The sequence below is a fragment of the Candoia aspera genome, chromosome 1 (assembly GCF_035149785.1).
Source record: "Candoia aspera isolate rCanAsp1 chromosome 1, rCanAsp1.hap2, whole genome shotgun sequence".
NCBI classification, from domain to species: domain Eukaryota; kingdom Metazoa; phylum Chordata; class Lepidosauria; order Squamata; family Boidae; genus Candoia; species Candoia aspera.
This window is the reverse complement of record NC_086153.1, coordinates 208,182,249-208,198,375: the sequence shown is the minus strand read 5'-3', so window position 1 is coordinate 208,198,375 and position 16,127 is coordinate 208,182,249. Positions and strand designations below refer to the sequence as shown.

At 37.8% G+C, this 16,127-nt stretch overlaps 1 protein-coding gene across 2 annotated transcripts in view; it reads left to right on the top strand.

Moving 5' to 3' along the window:
- KYNU (kynureninase) overlaps window positions 1–9,918 on the top strand; it is a 109,051-nt gene extending 99,133 nt beyond the window's left edge. The window contains exons 11-14 of one of the 2 annotated variants that reach the window (XM_063318399.1): window positions 2,860–2,912; window positions 4,035–4,120; window positions 7,372–7,602; window positions 9,187–9,918. In XM_063318399.1, coding sequence (XP_063174469.1) covers window positions 2,860–2,912; window positions 4,035–4,120; window positions 7,372–7,602; window positions 9,187–9,330 — 514 coding nt within the window. In that variant the 3' untranslated portion in view covers window positions 9,331–9,918. Of the gene's footprint in view, window positions 1–2,859; window positions 2,913–4,034; window positions 4,121–7,371; window positions 7,603–9,186 lie in introns of those variants that run through there. The other variant, XR_010068931.1, reaches the window with a different exon arrangement.
- Window positions 9,919–16,127: the final 6,209 nt, after the last annotated feature.

The window sequence follows — 16,127 nt, the reverse complement described above, 5'->3', positions numbered from 1 at the left end:
AAACTACCCAGCATCTGAAAATCTGCAAAATCCTTACTGTCATTATTATTTATGTCAGAGTTATATTCCATTTTAATGAAAAAAAAATCATAACAGAAATTGTAAACTTAATTCATTGTTAATATGCATCATCCTTTAGATGCTGAGTTGGGGATATCTAATCAAAAGTATCTTTTTTACTGTATATATAGACATGCATATAGATATAGATATGTAGACATATCCAATATAGATATAACACAAACATGCACACTTATGTGTATTCTCCAGCCAGAACTGTGTGCCCTCACAACTGGAAGTAATAAAGAATATTCTCTTGGTGTTACTAAACTTCAAGACAGGAGAGATACTTCACTCACATTTCAGGGGAAAGGAAGAGTTAATTCATCAGTCAGCAATTATGGCTATTATAAATGCTGGCAAAGTTTGTAAACTTATGCTTGGAAATGCAAACCCGACTCAAAGGAAAGCTCAACTTTACAACCTTGAGCCAGAAAAGAAGTCCCGGCTCATCACTGCAGACCCAAAATTCCTTTCTGTCATTCCGAATGTATGTTTCTGCGTGTGATGATAGCAGAAGTAGATACACAGAGAAAAGATGGAGAGTACCTTTCTTCTTACCCCTTTTTCCCTATCCTGGTGCATTAGTTTTATTTGGTACTTGCAGGTACTGAATGCATAATGCAGTTTACTAGCTATAAGGCACCAAATGTTGTCACCGGCATGAAAGGGTGTTATGAATATGCAGACCTTTCTAAATCAGGAGTGGAAAATGGTCTGGTGTCCAGGAGCACTCAGGTCAAATCCTCCCATTCAAGCTGATACTCAACTCTCACCGCTCCAGTTGTGTGCAATTGCTCATTCTGTATGCAGACTATGTGCTCTCCAGTAAACTTTACTATAGCATCGTCCTGTGCAATTTTAATGTTTATTGTTTCAAAATATACATTTATAAAACCTTATAGCAAGGCCTTAACACCCCAGCTATTTTGAATCTTAACAAGCCGGCGTTTGTCAGAAGTAGTATCAAGCCTAATTTTATGTTTCCCTTACCCCTTGCAAAACCAGTACTTGTTTAGAGTTCAAATTTTGCAGCCCCTTCCTAAGTCATCAATATTTATATAGGCCATTAGGATGGAGGTAAACTAGGCCCAAATGAACAACTTAGGCTATAACATCTTGAGTTATGTCTAAGAAGTTCAAATACAGCACTTTCCATATTTAGACCGAATTAGGGGCAAAATTACCATGAAGGACAATAAGGGTTGCCATTAAAATATAACTCCTCAGACTTGCTGTTTATATTTTAGTCTTCAAGTTTCCCAAAGACTTTTACTGGATTCTTTTTGAGAAGACTGTTGCAAAGATTACAAAATGAATTTATGTCCTGCCGTCTTCCTGAAAGAAAGTGTGGAACCAATCAGCTATTACTTTCCTTTTTCCCTCTTGGCCAGGGAAGAAGGTAGAAAGTGCAGTGTGCAGCCTCACTGCAAACCTGATCCCTCCCTATCTCGTCCAGCTGCTGGCTGCCAGCCAACAAGGTAGCAAGCTGGATGCCTGCCTCAGTCCAGAGATACGCAAGCTCAGGCAGAACTTTTAGAGGAAAGGAGTCCCTTTGACCAATATCTTAAAATGGCAACTGTAAGCGTAGTCACTGGCTTGATACAGGTCAAGACCAGGAATCTAATAAACAGGCAACAAATCCAAGGGAGAAGACAAGAGACATGGTGAGGTGGAATCCAAGTTCTAAGCGTGGCACAGCAAGATAAAATTGCACCAATGCCTGCATTGGTGACAACAAAAGCCTTCAGTGTGGAACTGGTTAAGGTCTGGTCAATTTCATGCAGTGGCTGCAAGGGGGGGGGAGGGTTCTAATCAACCCATTAAGGTCACAGAGCTGAGCTTGTTAACTTGTGGCTAGCACTTTTTTGGGATGAACTGCGCTGTGGAGAAAAGAGCTCAGGAAGAGATAGCTTGTTTAAGCAATCTCTCTGCCCTGCAAGGGGGCAAAAAAAGGGGGAAAAAAACAGGTCAGACACGGGACACTGTATGAGTATCTGAATGTGATGGCAGCAGCCAGCAGTCTCTCTCTCTCTCTCTCAGTCACGTGGTTCACTTAATAACCATTTCACTGGAACCAATTGCAGTCACTAAACAAGGACTACCTGTATTAGCTTTTCTCTTACACTTGCAGAGCCCATATGTACAGAACTGCCTTCACATATAATTTTTGAAAATTTTGCAAGGGTAAATGCAGAAATCATAGCATTTTATATTTTGACCAAAGAAAAGTCTCTCTTCACTGACTGTCACATTTGAGGCTAAACCCACAGAACTCACTGGGGCTTTTTTCCCTAGCTTCTTAAGCTTCTTGTGGGATTCTTCTGTTCTTGATTGCCTCTGGTCAACGGTTTGGTCCTTAGCTTGGAAAGCTTCCCATGGATTTAGGAAGCTATCATTTGAATGTCTGGCTGGATGACTATCTTTCGGTAGGAAAGATCTGCATCACAAGAGTTCAGGCAACATTATTCATTGGTTACTATGGGCATAGTGTCAGGGCCTATGAGTCTCCCAAGAGTCTACAAAAAGTCCTAACAACTCCTCTCAATCTATATTTTATAGATTTGTGATTATTTTATGAGACCTGTAAATTCTATATAGTGCAAATATTTATTAACAATTCTATCATCTTGGACATCTACTTACAAGAATGCCCAAGACCATGAAGACCCTCATTGACACTATTCATACATTCTTCATGCATCTTGCCAGAAAATGTCTGTGAAAGAAATATTTTAACTGTGTCACTAATCCTTGTATTTTCTTTTTCCCTGGTCCTTTAAACACCCCCCCCCCCAGTCTAACAGGATGGTGGGGTCATGACTACAAAACCAGGTTTCTCATGGAAAACAGTATGTATATTTCCCCTTCTGATTTAAATTAAGGATTTACTTATAGCTTATCTGAAGGTATATAAACTGCATCAAAAGTAATAAAGTTGCTGCAAAACAGTAACACAGATCCTTTCAGTATACAGTAGGGAAATGTTTCTGTTCCAACCTGAGAATAAAGAATTATTTTAAAATTCAAGTTCCAAAGAGTCAAAAGACTAAAAGTCCAAATTTATACAGATTTGGAAAGGCCTCATTTGGGGCCACCTTTTCTTCTCTTGCTCTAATAACTGCAACAAGAGATAGAGAAGGTAGGGAGAGAGAGAGGGTGTTAAAGAACATTATTTGGGAATTTCAAAAGCAAATATCAACATGTTAAAGAAAAAAATCAACATTTTTATTACAAGGATAAAATAAATTAGTGGCTTTTACAGTTTTGGCTTCAACAGGAAGGCAAAATTGGTTGTACTGTGGAAATTCCAAATTTTGAGGTTATTTATTTGGCATTTTTATATGCATTTCATTTAGCAGCCTACTTTTGTTTAATTTTGATAAGCTGACAGTTTATGCTCTTTTTATGCATTTAAATGTACTTGGAGAATGGAATTGGTTTGAGTCAGTAAACTAGCTGGTATTACTACTAATGCTTTCTTGCTTTTTATAAGTAATCCCATTTAAAAGCATTGTAACTGTTCTGCCAGCCAAATAATTTGGAAAAAAAAATCTTTAAAAATTTAAAGTTACTTATTGTTAAAACTGACAATTTCTTCAGATATTAGCCTCAGAGTTAAAAAAACAACAAAGGCCTGTTTGCTTCTTTCATTAAAATATGGGTGTGTGAGTGTATGTGTAATTTTAATAGACTTTAATCAAATTTGTGGGGATTCTTTGATATTATATTGAAAAGGTCAAACAAATTTAAAGCTAAATTTCTACTTTTTTCATTAAAAATATTTAAAATGGTTGGTACCCAGTTGTTTTGATTAGCTGATAGGAAAAGGTAAAGGTTTCCCTTGACATTAAGTCCAGTCATGTCCGACTCTAGGGGGCGCAAGAAAGGACATTCATATAATATTGAATGCAACCTAATATTTCTCCAACCATACCCAGCCAGGTTTATTACAAAGCTTATTCTTCTTACAGAATTGCAACTCACTCCCGGAATCAATGGATTTCGTTTATCAAATCCTTCCATTTTATTGGTCTGTGCTCTTCATGCTAGCTTAGAGGTAAGTAATTATTTTCTCCTAAGGGATGAAATTCAAACAAAGGAAAACTTTTGTTTTATTAAGCAATATTACCTTCCATATGGCGGTAAAATGAAAAATCTGCACAAAGACAAATGCTATGAATATCCTCTTACTTTCACATCTCTCTGTGTGTGTCATTGCACTCTTTCCTTTGCCCACCTCCTTAGTTCCATTGCAGTGCCAGGTTTCCCTTTGAGCAGGGACATGAATGGCTCCACAGCTAGGTGCTTGAATTGAGAAAATGCTGCTGTGCTTCATCAGACAGACGACAGGGAGTCCTTGGGGCTGGGAGCATGCAGTACATTAATGAACAAAATGAATAAATTATATAACTGAAATATCAACATTGTTCTTGTAGGTTTATGTTTTTGGTGCAAAAATCAAGGAGGCAGTAAGACCAAATAGGTACCGTGTTACTTCAAGCTGAGTCAACAGGTGTGCAGGAATCTTTTCTTTGGAAAATATGGATGGTTGGCTTTCTGGAGAAGAGAGAAATGTATTTCTAGAAGTTGGGAGGAAAGGGACTTACTAAGAAAAATTGTGGCAACAGCTTTATTCAACATTGCTTTGCCATGACTGGAATCACAAAAGAGATGCTGTATAGGAAGAGACTAGGTCAAGAAGAAGGGGGAGACTGAGAAAGACATGGTTGGATGGAGTTCACAAGATCTTCAGGCAGAGAGACCTGGGAAGTTTAAGAAGAAAAGGCAAGGGATGAAGCCCTATATGGATACAGGAGAAGCAAAGATGGTTTGCAAAGATAAAAAGGTGTGGAGAAGCACAATGAATGGTGTTGGTGCAAATTAGATTTAGCTTTGTTTCCTTCTCCTTTTCTTCTCTTATGCCTTAGATTATTTGGCCATTTCTTTCTTTTTTTCTGTGCACTTCATAACATTACTTACTCCAAAAAGGAACTGAATCATGGATATGTATGTATGTATACAAGTCACCATTTTTTCCACAATTTTGTCCCTATAATACTTCATCATGATATAGAGTTGTTCTAAGGAACATGATTACCAATAGGAACACTTTCTATATTTATAATGGTGGTAAACCTGGCTCTTCTGTAGGGTGGGTTCAGAGCCCATGTAGGTTGTTTCTTGTTGGTATGTATGCTTTTTCTCATCTGGACATCCATGATCTCTTTCTTACTTTTTATTATGACTTGCTTTTAAAGTGAAAGCCTCCTAGAGTCAATAGGAGCCAGGGGGCTCTAAATTAAATAAAAGAAGTAAATACTGTAAGTAAACAAATCCCAATATATACTTGCAAATTTTGATTTATTTTTTTAATTTATCAATTGATGCTTGGGAAAACTAAATGTGTGTCATCAGAAGGCCTAATAGTTATAAAGTTGTTATTAGTCAGTCCGATGGGTTGCCACACAGAATGCTGAAGCAAGTATATTCATCACATTGAGGAACCAGAGTTTAACTCCAAGCAAAATCCCCAAATTGCAGAGAAATGTTGGGAAGCAAGAGAATGATAATGTATCTTGGAATATTGTTCACTTCTTATATGTGAGTTACTAAGACAAAAATCAGTGAATTATTTTTTTAGAAAAGAATAATGCAGAATTTAGTATATCAAGTCTATGAACAGAAGATCTAATGTACTTCGCAAACGTCTTCACTTAGTTTCTTTGTAGAAAACAATTAGCAATCTTTAGGGAAACTTAGTATAATGGATGTTGATTCGTAATTTGCTACTTACATACTGATTTCTATCAGAAGTTAATGTAGTGTGTATATCTTTGAATGAAAATTGCTATTTGACAACCGTCCATATCCTTTGATATTCACACATACTTTTATTCATCTCAGGCTGCAGAAGTCTTGCTTGGGGACATTTTGGAAGTGGAAACCAGGCTATTTTTTTCCTAAATTGCATTGCCAGTAAAACAAAACAAAACAAAACAAAACCAGTCACAGAATTACTAATAACCTGGAGAGTTTTATTTGAAAACATCAAGATTTAAAATTCTGTATTAAGAAATGCCAAGGGAGTATGGCAGTATATAGTGTACGTGAGTGAATGAGTGAGAGTGTGCATTTATTTATTTATTCATTTATTCATTCATTTTGTTTAGCAATTAATTTGGTTTACCCTTAAACATCTTTTGTATTTTGTAAACTTTATATGACCTTAGAGATGGTACTCTGCTCTGACCCAGATGGTGCTTACAAATGAGGGGGGGATCTATCATTTAGCCCACTGCAGGGGGTCAAAGGCAGGAAGAGCTCATCAGTTTCTGTGGACTTGCCTTTTTGTGCTTGCATTACACTTTTGGCACAGTCCGGATTCCCTTGTGCTAATTGCTGTAGTTCAGTGAAACAGACAGAGTCTGGCAAAAGATGACACTTACAAAATTGTCTGCCATCTTGCACAGGGATACATTAAGCAGAAGGTACAGTTTCTAAAGAAACAGCTGGACAAGGCAAGTGTTAATGCACAGCAAAGGCAGTATCCCTCCTTTTACAGGGAAAGAACATTTGCGATGGAGACATTTTTCCTCATCCATATATTTCCTCTGCAAAGTCTTAAGCAAACTGGCCTTATAAGGGCTACTTCAGCTGGAAAGGGTCTAAAACAACTCATTTCCCAAACTTTCTGCAATAGTAGATGACTTCTGTTGCCTTCCACATGCTGACAAGCAGCGTTTTATCCCTTTCTAACCCCAAGTCCCAGCACCATTAAAGTTGTGAATATTTCTTCTTAGTGCCATCATCCTAACAAAGGGGGCCTAATGTTTCCGGTCCACATGTTTCCTACAAGGCCTATTGTCCCTGTGTAGCAGTTGTGGCTTTATGCCATTCCTTTCTTGGAAAGTGTCTGATCTTCCTTGAAACACAACTTACAGAAGCAGAGAAGAACAGTACTTAGAAGATAATGTGCATGATAATTAAGCTAGCAAGAGATAATTTTCAAGCGTTATTTGCTATAGTATGCTGTGTAGGTGGTGCATGGAAGGGATATAGGGGAACTGAATGCTTGAATCCGTCTGAAATGTCACTACGATATGGGGGTGCTGTATACGAGAAATAGGCTAGCTCTAACTTTGGGAAATTTCAGGTTTTGTTTTTCATACTAACATGACATTACTAGTCAGACATTAAGTCAAAAATAGGGTATTGTATAGTTGAAATAGTTGATGTTACACTGTCTTTGTAGGGAAAGGAATGTTCTTTCATGCAGCAATGATTTGTTTGTTTATTTGTTTTAATTAGATCTTTGCTCAAGCTACAATGAAGTGCCTGAGAAGAAAATCTATTCTTCTTACTGGTTACTTGGAATATTTGATAAGGCACTATTATGACAAAGATAAAAATGACGCTGAGAAGCCCCTTGTAAAAATAATCACACCATCCCACACTGAAAAAAGAGGAAACCAGCTCACATTACTTTTCTCTATTCCAATCAGTAGAGTTTTTAAAGAACTGGAAAAAAGAGGAGTTGCTGTAAGTAATCTATGCTTTATGGCGGAAATTTCTGCATGCTTTACTTTATGGAAATAGCATGTTAATTTTGGGATTGCTTTTGTTTTATAATATGCAGGGTAGAACAATCAAAACAAAGTTTAAAATACTAAGATGGTATTTCAGATCTCATAAATGTTGAGGTAATGTGGCTTTACCATATGGTTTCAGGGAACAAAAGTAGAATATGTGAGGTGCAGTAGCATTTTTGGGGTCACTGCAATGGAAGGCATCACTTGAGTATTTTCATAGTTAAGTCATAAACTAATAACCAAGGCTGAGCTAAACATCCCTGTAATAAATGTGCAGCTATTTTTGGAAAATTGGATCTGGGTAGCCTAAAGTTGGAGTTGGGGGTGCTGCTTTGGATATACAGTAGCATGAAGTAGTCTAAAGGCTGGCTGGCTGGCTGGTTTCCTTCCTTTCTCTTAAAAATTCATAGTTTTTTAGTCATATTCAACAGTTCCTTCAAAATACTATCCAAACAAAATGTCCCCTGAAAATTATGCTGTATAATTTTATAGTACAGTTTTTATGAACCTTGTATGAAAGGTAAAATGTGCTCTGCTGGATTTTGGATCCTTCCATAAACAGAAAGACAAGTCTGGTTCTAACACATAAGACTGATTAGATTATTACATTTCCAGTTTTGTAACCAAAGGAGAAGATGACAGGTTCATTGGGATTAACATTTCATTCAAGGACCAACTAATGATTGGAAAGAGACCTGAAAATCAGTATACTAAAGGCTTCTTGAAGTTGAAGGGGGCTTCAACTTCATATCACGGCAAATCATGTAATTCTCTTGAAAACAATATGGAAATTATTTGTCATTTATTTACTTATTTATTAAATTTATACACCACCCATCTCACTATAAAAGCAACTCTGGGTGGCTTACAAATAGAGAGTTATAAAAACCATTACAATAATACAATAAATACAAGAAGGTAAAGGAGAAAAACTAAAAGGCAGAGAGAGCATCTTCAAACCACCAACCATCCCCAGGGCTGCCTACCACTCTTGGATCCCAAGGTAGTTGGCAGAGCCTGGTCTTAATGCTCTTACTGAAGGCCAGAAGAGTGGGGGCCAACCTCACCTCAGGGGGCAAGATGTTCCACAGGGTGGGGACAACAGCAGAAAAGGTTCTCCTTGACCCTGCCAGTCAAAATTCTTTAGCCAATGGGGTCCATAAAATGCCCTTCCTTCTGGATTGGGAGGGACAGGTGGATGTATTTGAGATGAGACAGTTCCTCAGGTAACCTGGGCCCATTCCATGAGAGCTTTAAAGGTGATAACCAACACCTTGAAATGGACACAGGATCACACCAGTACCCAATGCAGCTCGCGCAGCAGAGATGATACATGCACAGCCCTAGAGGCACCCGTAATTTGTCATTGCATTCTTTCAGATTACAGGGCTGAACATTTGTAGGAAAGTATGGTTGTTGACCAGTATTGTAACAGAAATTCATGAATGCTTCGCATATGATTTTCTGTGTTTTCATTTTGATAAACCAACACAGAGGTATTCAATTTATTGAACATTTATCTGGTGTTTTCCAGTGTGACATGCGGGAACCTGATGCTCTCCGTGTTGCCCCAGTTCCTCTCTACAATACTTTCTGTGATGTGCATACCTTTATTGAAATCCTACGATCTGCAATTTCAGCTGCAAAGCAAACAGCAGACTCAATGCCACCTTCCTGATCTTACTGATGATACAGCTGTATCTTTATCCTCTGTTTCTGACCAAATGCATTGGGGCTTTTGAGCATGTTTGGGGGTGCGGGTGGAATTTCTTCTAAACTGGACCATATTCTACCATTTTATTTCCAAAGATTCATTCACTTTGATATTGGATTGTAATGTATCTTTTATTAAAACTCGTGCTTTCACCCACTGGGAGTTTTGTGATACATCATTAGGCAGAATAGGACTTCTGATCATTCCTGTTTAGGTGATGCCTTTCTGTGTAAACCTCAGTCCACATCAAGTGGCAAGCAGCCACTTTTCTATCTGAGTTGCCTCTCTACAGTGGGACCCTTTGCCTGCACGTAAAGGGTGGAACCTTCATGACGCTTTGTGCTGTCCCCATGAATGGCTAGCAATTCATAAACTTCATATGGTAACTTGAAGAGGAGAGGGGCTGTAACCCTTTTTCAGGTACTGAGATCTATTCTTAAAGGTATTGTCCAAATAGTGCTACTGAACCTTTTAATTATGATGTACTTTACATTTGATTTGTGATGTAAATTAAAGAAAATATTGTCAGAGTAAATTAATATCTTAAACATGTCATAGTCCATATTCCTCAACATATATGAAGAATATAAGAATTTACAAAGGACTTGTAGAATCATAGAATGTATGAGTTGGAAGTGTCTATTCCTTCAGTGTAAGAATGCACCAAAACATCCCTGAGTGATGGTATCTAGTCCCCAGTTGAAAACCTCCAAAGGGGAGAGTCCGTCACTGTTCTGGAGAGATTGTTTAACTGCTTAAAAGCTCCTATCATAGAAAATTCATCATAATATTCAGTCTGGTTATCCTTTCTTTTAAGTTCAACTCACTGGTCCTTGTCTACACAGACTTTGCATTGAATTGTTCCACACATTTCTGATCATTTAAGAGACATTATTAATGGATGGAGTTTCTAGACAAGTTTTCTGGGACTTCGCTCCTGGCTCCCCTTTAGAAGCCAGGCATTGAACTTGGCTTCTAAAGCAGATGTTTCACCCTTTTCCTATAGCTTTCATTTCTGCTTGATCTGTTTTCAAAAAAATGCCAGGTGTCATATGGAATGTGGTGATAGCACTTTGCAATGTGCTTTGCTCCCATGCTTTGCAATGAGCTTTCGTCTTCTCAAGATGTGAGCTGTCAGAGACTGCTGTGACAATAGCACAGAGGTAAAGGCAGGCGCAACAACAGAGAGGGGAGCAGGGAGGTAAAGGATCACTCTGTGGTTTTTCTCCTTTCCAGCAAGTGCAGAGTCTTGTTGGTGAGAAGACCAGGCTACTTGCTAGAGAGGGGTCAAACCTAGAGGGACAAGGAGATAGCAGCAGAGATTGCTGGTAAGAATAGCAACCTTGTGGAATACCAGAGCCTAGAAAAGAAGACAAAAGAAAAGATGCCTGGGCATTGGTTGCCCAGGAAGTTCTGTAGTTGGGTGGGATGGGACAGTTTTGCGGCAGGGCAATTAGAGCCTTGCAGCCTACTGACCTTTCTCAAGTTCCTCTGTACAAACAAAAATACTTGCATAGAAAGACGAATTAGGTTCTCTGATGGAAAATGCAACTTTGCTGCCAGATCACCAAGATAAAACCATTTTCCAACAGTGGGGCATAAGGAAATGTAACTGAGTTCTTGGGAATGCAAAGCATACTCTTATCAATGAACAGTGACTGACACATACATGAAACAAGCATCCTACTTATTCTAGTGTTATAGTCTCCTGGCTTGCTTAGCTATTGCTAGCTCTGAGAAGATGTTATTACAAAATAGTATCCTATTTTAATTAATTTCCTTGACGCTACAATATTAGTAATGGTCTGTTCTTGGTATTTCCTATTGGTTGTAGCATAATAATTTTATTCTCAACTTGTTTTACAGAATGCATCTCATGATAATACTCAAACTTAACATTAGGTGTCAGCATTTTACATATTATTTCATGAGAATCAAAACTACCAGAAAGCTGCAGCAAGAAAATGAAACTTCCAAACTTTCATTTCTACAGCTGTCAATTAACATCTCTGAAATAAAAATAAAACACACCATGTTTCTCAAGTGCTTAGCTCCGTTCGTATGAAACACAACATCAACATTTTAAATAAAGATCCGTATTGTACTTAATTTTGTAATGTTTTTGAAGAATCCTTTTCTTGCTAACAACACATGAAAGCCTCTAAGGAGCAGAAAGGAGAAAAGCAACAGAAAGATATGTAAAACAAGCCTTCTGTGTGTTCCAGAAATAGAAAAAGAAGAAAAGTATGGAGGAAGACCAGGATGCATTGCTTGGCCTCATCCATTCCATCCTTTGTGTGAGGCTCTGTTTTCACTGAATGTGGCTGCCCTCTTCACAGAGCTGGGAGTCATTCCCAGTTGGAGGTGTGGGTCATGCCAACAGTTGTAGGAGTATTCAGCTTTACACAGTTACAATCTACATTAGACATACAATCTGCACGTCCCCATTTCAGAGCTCAGTATTTTTCCAGGAAAAAGAACATAGGGTTGGAGGTCCTGTCTAACACAATCCAGCAAAAGCCATTCATAACTAGCTTCTACTGAAATCAGTTTAGAGTTTTACCAGTCGTCTTATCATTGCCAACATGGTCAAAGTGGAATCTAAATAGGGCATACTCTATTTAGTAAATAACGCAATGCATCCCCATCTATAAAAAAGGTAACCAGAGTCTTCTACATATTCCCCATCCCATCAGTCTCCATAATGTCAGCCAAATGTATGCTAAGCACTTCCTGTTAAGCCCCTGGATTGGATGGATTCAGAGAATATACTGGCGGAGAAACAAATTGGATTCAGACCTGGCCTTTCCATCTTTGATCATACTCTAAGCCTATAACATCTGGCAGGAAAGTACACTTCTAAGCCACCAGCTTTGCTTTATGCAGCCTTCCTAGACTTAGAGCTACTTTAAATGGACACAATCTGTGGCATAAATTATGCAATTCTTCTATAGATAGGAGGTTGCTACTGCTTATTTATAAAAGTTATGATAACTCTACCATCATGGTTAGATGCAGCTCCCAAGGACATTATATTAATGAGATCCCTATCAAGAGAGGTGTCCATCAGGGCCACATTCATACCCCTTTATTGTCAATTATTACATGACAATTATTACATGAACAGTCTGGTTGCCAAAATGAATGACCTCTTCTATCACCCACCACCATCACCACCAAAACTAGTAGATAAACATACTCCAATTCTTCTATTTCTGGACAATATAGTTTTACCTTCCTAAACTCCAATTGGCCTAAGAAAGACACAGAGACCTTTAGCCAATCATTGTGCGTCAGAAGACTTGGAAATTAATTATAACAAGCCCAAGCTGTAGATCTTTGCAAAACACTCCAAAAGGCGTATTTGGACATTAAATAATCATCCTGTTGAGCAGGTTAAATCGTTCAAATACCTAAGCATAGTCTTTCATGTTACAACCCCACACACAAAGTATAGGGAAGAGTAGTTCAAAAAGCTCAGAGTTCTGCTGCTGCATTGCAATCTTTTTGTTCTTCTTGTTACATTAAAAGGTTATCATTTACCACTGCTGCACTCCAAGTGTATCTAGCTAAAGTTAGAGCACAATTGTTATTCAGAGCCCATTTAGGTCCATATAGTTCCTTCACTGCCCTAGAACAAGTCCAGACTAAATTTCTAGTGGTTAAGGCAATGGGCTAGAAACCAGGAGTCTGTGAGTTCTATCCCACCTTAGGCATGAAAGCCGGATGGGTGACCTCGGGCCAGTCCTCTCTCAGCCCAACTCCCCTCACAGGGTGGTGGTTGTGGGGAAAATAGGAGGAGGAAGGAGTATTAGGTATGTTCACCACCTTGAGTTATTTATAAAAATAGTAAAGGTGGGGTGATTAATTAATTAATTAAGCTCCTTGCTGTGTCTTAAATACAATTTTTTGCTTTGAAGCCACATTAGCAAGATTGAGACCAACATTTGGCTACATTCTTTCACAAACTGGGCCAAAATATATTTTTCCCTTCTAGGTTTGGCTCCTCTGATCCTTTTTGGATAATTTTGTTTCCTTTTGGTCTAAGACAATAGATAAGAAACTGGAGCTGCTTGGGTTCTCCTTAAGTCAACTCTGCAATAATAGTAGCTTTGAGACAACAGATTAAGGATGCCGATATACAACTAGAACAGGCATCTCTTTCCAAGGATCTATTTCTGATTATTTCCTTTACCCTCTTTAGACCTACCAGATACTTAATCCAAATTACAATCTCCAAATAGAGGGCATTCTCTCTGATGCAATATAATGCCCTCCCTATAATGGTCTTAGAAGGGAGATATCAGGACATTCCATCTGGGTTAAGATTTTGCCTGTGTGACAAAGGGACTATTGAAATCTTAAGTCATGCTTTATTATATTGCCCATTTTCTGCTGATAATGCATTCAGAAGTTATAACCCATACTTAAATTTCCCAGTCATCCCAAGCAGATCCACTGACAACTTTTATTTTCACCTAAATTTGATTCTGTTATTTTAGGTGTAGTCAAATTCTGCTGTTACATGTAAAATGCATAGCCTACTAATTGATAAGTCTAATTAGTTTTATGATTAATACTTTCCTATATACGTATGTATGTATTTATATATGTATGTAATCTGTTTATGGTATCAGGTTTTACTATGTCCTGGTCACTGACTGCAATAAAGATTCTATTCTGTACTGGTCAGAGTGGAGTCTTCGAGTAGTCTATTTAGTAAATAGCTCAACATGGAAATGTTTGGGGGGCGGGGTTGAGCCGTTGAAAAATTACTTTTTTGCTGTTTAGCAACGTTCAGTATGTTTTGGCATGATTATGAGAAGTGAAATTCACTAGAACAGCCATTTAATCCACACACATATACATACCTTATATGTGTATTTTCCTATATAACGATAGAGGAAAAACATTTGCTTTAAACAAATACTCATAGGAATCTGCCAGTCAGAACTTAAAACTACTGTGTGATTTAGAGGTGAGATTTCTAGAGTAGCTGCGTCTTACAGCTGTACTTTGGAGAAACACACAAATGAACAAAGGGTGTGGGAATTGCTGTCCACAAGGTTAAAGTTTTGAATATATTTCAATATTTGAGAAATAAATTTATATGCCTTTGACACTTGTATTTTGAACATGATACGGATCAGTAATTCCAGTTTTGGTACCATTTTTATTACTTTAATGTACTCTTCTATGCATCATTTTATGTTGCCTGTTAAATATAAGTGAAAATTGATTGGGGCATTTCTCCATGGAATTTTATCTTTATTTCATCATAATTACTTCTTATTTGAATAATGGCAGTTGAACTGCTGCACTCAATTTTGTATTTTTTAAGTGCTGAAGTCACAATAACAGCAAATAACTTAAATCCTGAAGCCATTAATATGGCAGAGAAGACATTGAGAAAACAAAACCTTGTGCTGCCGTAATTTTCCTGAAAGGAAAATGTTTTTGTGGCTACTTATAATCCTTTCTGGTGGGATCTAGTAAGTGTCCACAGAATATCCAGTTTCTGCAACTTTCAGAGTGACTTGCATAGATCTTAAACCAAGGCTTTATAAATATAAGAGGAAGGTTCATATAGTAAATAAATCTTAGTGGCTATTTTTAAGTTGAAATCAAATGCTCCATGCACACAAAAAGCATGTTTTAAATTCAATACAGCTGTGGAACTGTATTTTGCCAGTAAAGAGTTCATTAGATCTTTTTTCTCCCTGACATTTACATCTAGTCAAAAATACATTTTAATACTCCAAGGTATGAATTTCAAAGTCCCCTTTATCACTGTATTCAATCTTGAGCCATTAATCAAATATTATGAAAGCTTTTTATAAATACAAAAACCATAAGTGATGGACCATGCATTCAGAATGTGCATTCCAGATGTTTTAACAAAGTAATATGATTGATCAGTACAATACATGCAGAACCCTCAAACTCCCAGGCCTCTGGTAGAGGACCCAAGGCTGAGGAAGACACATACCACCCATAGGGGTGAGAAGGGAATTTTTTTATATACATATATTATACACACACACAATATATGCAGTATATCAACCAATCTTCTAAGAAGTGATATCAAAAGGGAACAGCCATAATGTAACCACTATTTTGTCATTCGTGACTTATGCGTGTGAAAAAAAATAACACAAAGCCTTCTCTCAAAGAAGAAATAACATGCTTACATGTTACATGTCCCACCATAAAAAATACATTAACAAATATTCCATCTAGTTACAGTGTTTCAGCACTGACACTGATAAAGAACACCTAACTATTTGATCCATTATGTAATTACAGTTGGTTGAGAAAGCAATCTTTATAAAAATCCAAATTCAAAATATTTACCTGCCATGAGGAGATTCTAGTGAAATCCAACCAGACAGATTCTGTATCACAAGGGCTACATAGCTCCTGTTCAAGGAACAAGTAGTGGCTGTTCCCAGGACAGCCTTTGCACAGCTTTGTATTGTGCACCAATTTCATCCTTACCTAGACCAGGGGGCTCTGCTCACCATCATTCACGCCTTGGTCACCTCCTGGATGGACTATTGCAATGAATTCTATATTGGGCTGCCTTGAAGAGAATCAGGAAGCTACATTTGGTACACAATTCAGCAGGGTAGACATTTATAGCTGCTTCTCGATCAGTAGAAGTCAATGGGCATAGTAATCAGGCCTTCACTCTGAGTTACTTCTTGATGATTCAGCAGACTTCACTTCAAGCCACAACACAGCAGAGTCCTCTCTGTTTT